Below are 5,530 nucleotides of genomic sequence, written 5' to 3'. Positions count from 1 at the left end.
ACAATAGGGGACTAATTAAAAATCTACCTTTGTTTGTTACATTGTATCGATGTTCTTATGATCTGCGATTGGGTAGCAAGTAGTGATCACGTATCACTTTACCAATGTTACAAGCAGACGGTAAAGTTTCCTGGTTTCATAAAAGATAATTCTAAAATAGTATCCATTCAGTATTCAGTTCTATACGAGTTGTCTTGATAATCAATGAAGACGCATTCATGAATCATTATTATTGCAGTATAGTGCATGTATTCTCACTAGGATAATGCGTCACCTTCTGTCGAAATGAGAAATAACTCGAGATAACTTCACGTATCTTCATTGATCTTTGATTTTAACCAGTAACATGTTCAAATGAACTGAAATTAATCTCCACACGCAGCGCGTATATCTGTTTATATACATGTAGCAGTGCATGCATGGAAATCTCTTCACCTCTCAATACCTTGTGTTGAAAATGTCCCCACATAATATGGGCGGCAATCAGTAGCTAAATGTTGATTTGTAAGCAAGCATACACATCCCTGCAACGGAACAAAGAGCTCCACCAACAATATTAAAACCATACGGAACGTAAAGGTATTCTGCTAACACGACGGTAGAGGGGATGGAATTCACCCGCACACCAAATATAATGGAACCGATCAGGATGAACACAGCTACAAGAAACAAGAATAGGATATACATGTAGTTACATCATTTATCGGATTTCTCTTTCTAGTTATTTTCATTGGATTAATTTAGAAAGTTTATATCATATAACAACGCGAAGACTTAACTCCGCAAAAATCAGTTAAAACATTTATTTAAAAACTTCGTAGCCCTAAATATCCAAAGGGAAGTCCTACAATGCTTATGATAATTGATAATTTAAATCAACTGACAAAGTGTTTATAAATGAGATTTTAATAAGCACGATGAGAGGGTCGTATCATGCCCAGACGACAACTGCATCAAAATTCACATTATTTTTTATTGTTCATGCTACCTTCTGTACATATTTGTAAATAAATTCACTGAATACATACCCGCAACATTCATCAATATGACCGTGGCTAGATTGAGTAGACGTTCAGCCGTTACCAGAAATATTGAGATGAAACTGCAGACGTTGGCGGAAATGATCGCTATTAAACCGAGACATTCCAGAGCTTGTACAGCGCGAAACCAATCTGTAATGTTAACAGTTTATACTGATTTTTTCCCATCATCTCCTTGACGAATCTAATTGACCAAAGGGTGAAAACTCATATATTTATCCATGACAATTTCTTTCTCAAAACATGTATCTCCGTATGAACATTGAAGAAATGTAGTTCTACTGAAGGGGGGGGGGGGTTAAAGAAATACATATATTATGTTACCTTAAAAACATTTTTCATTTCAGGAGTTTTACAGTTTTGTTACAATGGAAATTGACTATAAAGTCATTAATTAAACAAGCTGAGTATTTCAATTAGGTACCTTGACCGGAAAAGGATGGATGTCCACTGGTGGGGACACAGGTCACCTTCCCAACCATCCCCGTACACAGAGTCCAAAGTCCAAAATACGACGTGGAAACGCTATCCTTGTAGTACACCCAGGTGGGTACACTGAAAACAGTTATATGTATAATCAAACATAAGACAATCAACGCAAAACACAGATAGGCTACTGTGATGGCCCGCATCAACATCTTTCTGTTTTGACAAGCTCCTTTATGTTTTCACAAGTTCAATGGAATACGTACATGATTACATCAAACCGACACGCAGCATCCCGGAGTGAAAGGATTATGCTTTGCTTAATAATGCCGGATTTGTGTTGTCGGTACATGTTTGCAAATCACGTTCAGGTTTTACCTTGAATATTTGATATTTACATATAACCCCCAGTCCCCCATCCCAAACATATAAAATACCTCTAGTACATGCAGTACAAAACGATTGATTAGTTGCATATTTTAACGTCCCTCTCGAGAATCTTTCACTCGTATGAAGACATCACCATTGCCAGTGAAGGGTTGCAAATATTAGGCCTATGCTCGGCGCTTATCACAATCGAGCCGAGAAGGATCTTTAAATATCCCGCCACACCTACTGGGACCTCGGATTTTGTGGTACCACCCGGAATAGTCGCCTCTTACAACAATTACTGAGGACCTGTTCTAACCCGGATTCCCATTGGAACACTACATAACGATTGATTAATTGTATATTGTTTAACGTCCCATATAAGTATTCACTTATATGGAGACGTCAATATTGCCGGTGAAGGGCTCTATGCTAGTTCCATCGCCAAACGCTCGGCATCAGGTGTGAATGTCATGGATCCTTGGAGATGACCTTATAAAACGGATGTCCCGTGTCACAGTAGGTGTGGCTGCTAGAGAACCCACTCTGCTCAATGACCGTAAGCACTGAGCAAAGGCCTAAATTTAAAGCCCTTTACCGATCTTGGTGACGTCTGCATATGAGTGAAAAAATCGAGAGAGAAAGAGAGAGAGATAGAGAGAGAGAGAGAGAGAGAGAGAGACGTTAAACGAGATAAAATCAATTATACAATCGGCGCTTACGACTTTGAGCTGTGCCACACCTGCTGTGACACGGGACCTCGGGAGATTGATCACTGTACGTTATCTTCACCTTTTTATAGGAGTTATGAAATTGATCACTGTTCATTATCTTCACCTTTAATCTGTGAGAACAATATCAGTACTCTGTTATAAGAAATTCTTATACCATATTCGTGGATGATTTCTACCAAACTTTTCATTCATCTTTTACAATATGTTGACAAAGATAGATATATAGGGAAAGGCGTTAGACCCGAATGTTTAGATATTTTACAGCCTTTCTGAACTTGGGATAGCGTTTAAATTGAAACAGATGGGTCATGACAAAATCTGCCTTTGATAAACCAAATCTCAGCTGTGATTCTATGTCAGCCCCATGCTGTAACATATAAACAAATTGTAAAAACATTGAAGGGACGAAATCTTCAATGGACTTTAGATTTTCCATTAAAGGATATGCTGAAGTATTTTCATCCTTTAAATTTTGGCTGTTTTAGTCACAGTGATGGCTTCTAAATAGGTCATTGCCTGTGACAGTACTTCGCCAAACAGGATCTACGCCAACATCCTGTTTGAAAGTTAACATGATATCCCGTCCCATCTTATGCCCCTCAAGCTCCAGACTTTCGGCCAATGAATGTTCTTCCGAGTCTAGTGGAATGGATGTGTTGCATTTCTGCATTTAACTGTTTAATTTGCTGATTAAAGAGACTAACCAATAAAGCAAGTTTTTGTCTGAACAACATACATACGAATTTCTGGAAAACCAATCGCATGAACGTTTTTACCTTAGGCAGATTGCTCCTTCTCACTCCCCAGATTTCACAGCACCGCTCTCTCTCTCTCTGACATTTATATATCAATTTTGTTATAATTCTTAGTTTCCTCTAGGTAGTCAATGAGAGGCTGTTTGGTTCCGTATATTTTTCTAAAGGTACCTTCATCCTCACTAATCAATATTAATGTTTGGTTGTGGAAAATATGTATCAATATCCACTCAATTTAGAAAATGTATATATTGCCACCTTTTTAAAGATGTCAGACATACACAATCAGAAGTCTATGTTAGCATAAGAAAATCAAAATTTTTCGTTTTACAGAATAATAAAATAGATGAAAACTTGTTGAAATGTCAACAGTTAAAAAACCCTGCTAATTCATAAATATGTTTAAAAGTGGATATTGGGGAACTCATTGTCGAAATGCGCATCTGGTGCATCAAAATTGGTACCATATAAGTTTTACATCATGACTCCTGGGTCGAGGCCTCTGCTGGTGGACTGTTAGTCCCCGATGATCTCTACAGTCCAGTAGCTAAGTACTTCGTTACTAGCTTGAAAATACGGATGTATATTTAATTGCTGTGATAGAATTTAGAAATTCATTTCAAAATTAAGAATTATCTCCCTCATGCATAGCTCTTATCCTTAGACGAATTTGACTCCACTTTTTGGCACTCTGTTTTCCCCTAAAATAGCTCTATCAAGGTTATCGTTATTTCGGATTTCAAACATTTCGGTTAAGCATCACTGAAGAAACATTATTTGTCGAAATGCGCATCTGGTGCATCAAAATTGGTACCGTATAAGTTTTACATAATAGACATTCACTTAAGAAATACCAACATAAGAGTTATTGCCCTTGACAACCTCTACTCCAGGGATCATGGAATTTACCATTTTGGTAGAGGACTCCCTGTTCTATATCACAATGCATTTAGTTTTTCTTAAACATGTGCGGTGAAGATTTTTGAAAACTGGTCAATGTTGGCTCCGCCCTAAAGCCCCAGGAATCCTGAAATTTACAGTTTCTGTCCCCCTTGATCCAAAGATGCTTCATACTAAATTTGAAAAGAATTGGAATGCTAGTTATCAAGAAGTTAAAAATTTCTAGCGTTCACACCTTAAATTACTGACCATTTTGGCCCAAACCAATACCAAATCCTTACCCATGGGATCATCAAATTTACAATTTGATAAAAGACTACCTGATCTTTCTAAATATCCATTTAGTTTCAATTTATCATCAACAGCACTATAGAAGATGCTATTTAGTGTTTTATACATAAACACTATATAGTAGGTTTGGCCATGCCCTGGGGTCAGATTCCCTACCCCGGGGATCATGAAATTTACAATTTTGGCAGGGCGAGAGAAATTTAATTTTTAATTTTATGGATTTCTTTTCCAAATATTTTGGAGAGAGAGAGAGAGAGAGAGAGAGAGAGAGAGAGAGAGAGAGAAAAAAGAGAAATATTAATTTTTTTTAATTCAGCGAAAATTTGATCACACATTTATGTCTTTCTCTTTACTGCAATCCTTGTTGCTGGTTAACACATGAAAAAGAAAAAAAGAAATAAAAAGAATGGGAAAATATTGGTCTTGATCTCGGAATGTAACTTCAAACTTACTGTGCGACTACATATGCCAGAAGTGATGTTAATCAAATGTAGGTTCTAAAAAATTCTAAAGAACTTGAAATCTCAAAACTTTTCCTAAATCAATAACATCAAAACGTATGACATTTCAACACTTTACACGACCATTCCTCACGATAAATCAAAGACTAGACTTTTTGGACATCATAGACAGTTACTTCTTCGTCAAAAATAGAAAACGGAAATATTCATATCTAGTGATCAGTCATCCAAAAATTACTTTGTTGAAATTGTCACGCGCACAGATTATGCTCTTTTGTTAGCTGACCTGTTTTTATATTCATATGAAGCAGAATTTCTTCAAAACTTCTACGTGAGAAGAAAAATATCTTGCTGTGGCCTTCAATTCGACATTTAGATATATCGGCAACGTATTATCCATTAACAATAATTCTCATTCATATGTTGATTCGATATATCCCAGTGAACTCGAAATAAAAGACACCTCAGAGTCGTCCATTTCTGTTTCATACTTAGATATTTTATTGAAAGTAGATATTAACGGCAAACTAACAACTAAACTTTATGACAAACGG

At 36.6% G+C, this 5,530-nt stretch overlaps 1 protein-coding gene across 1 annotated transcript; it reads right to left on the bottom strand.

Moving 5' to 3' along the window:
* Nucleotides 1-417: 417 nt before the first annotated feature.
* LOC125679234 (uncharacterized) lies at nucleotides 418-1,678 on the bottom strand. Its single transcript, XM_048918278.2, has 3 exons — nucleotides 1,465-1,678; nucleotides 1,029-1,172; nucleotides 418-659 (listed from the first exon to the last, which is right to left on the bottom strand). The coding sequence occupies exons 1-3, from the start codon at nucleotides 1,676-1,678 to the stop codon at nucleotides 484-486; spliced, it is 534 nt and encodes a 177-aa protein (XP_048774235.2). The 3' UTR covers nucleotides 418-483.
* Between the last annotated feature and the right edge of the window lie 3,852 nt (nucleotides 1,679-5,530).

The sequence above is a fragment of the Ostrea edulis genome, chromosome 2, assembly GCF_947568905.1.
Source record: "Ostrea edulis chromosome 2, xbOstEdul1.1, whole genome shotgun sequence".
In the NCBI taxonomy this organism is placed as follows: domain Eukaryota; kingdom Metazoa; phylum Mollusca; class Bivalvia; order Ostreida; family Ostreidae; genus Ostrea; species Ostrea edulis.
Note: the sequence above shows the minus strand (reverse complement) of the source record. Positions and strands in the feature narration are given on the sequence as shown.

What these genes read in the sequence shown, in the direction of transcription:
- LOC125679234 (XM_048918278.2), bottom strand. Translation starts at nt 1,678, where the DNA reads ATGTTGATGCGGGCCATCACAGTAGCCTATCTGTGTTTTGCGTTGATT. An exon ending in TCCATCCTTTTCCGGTCAAG is followed by an intron (nt 1,173 to 1,464) that starts GTACCTAATTGA and finishes TTAACATTACAG; the next exon opens with ATTGGTTTCGCGCTGTACAA. An exon ending in CATATTGATGAATGTTGCGG is followed by an intron (nt 660 to 1,028) that starts GTATGTATTCAG and finishes TGTTTCTTGTAG; the next exon opens with CTGTGTTCATCCTGATCGGT.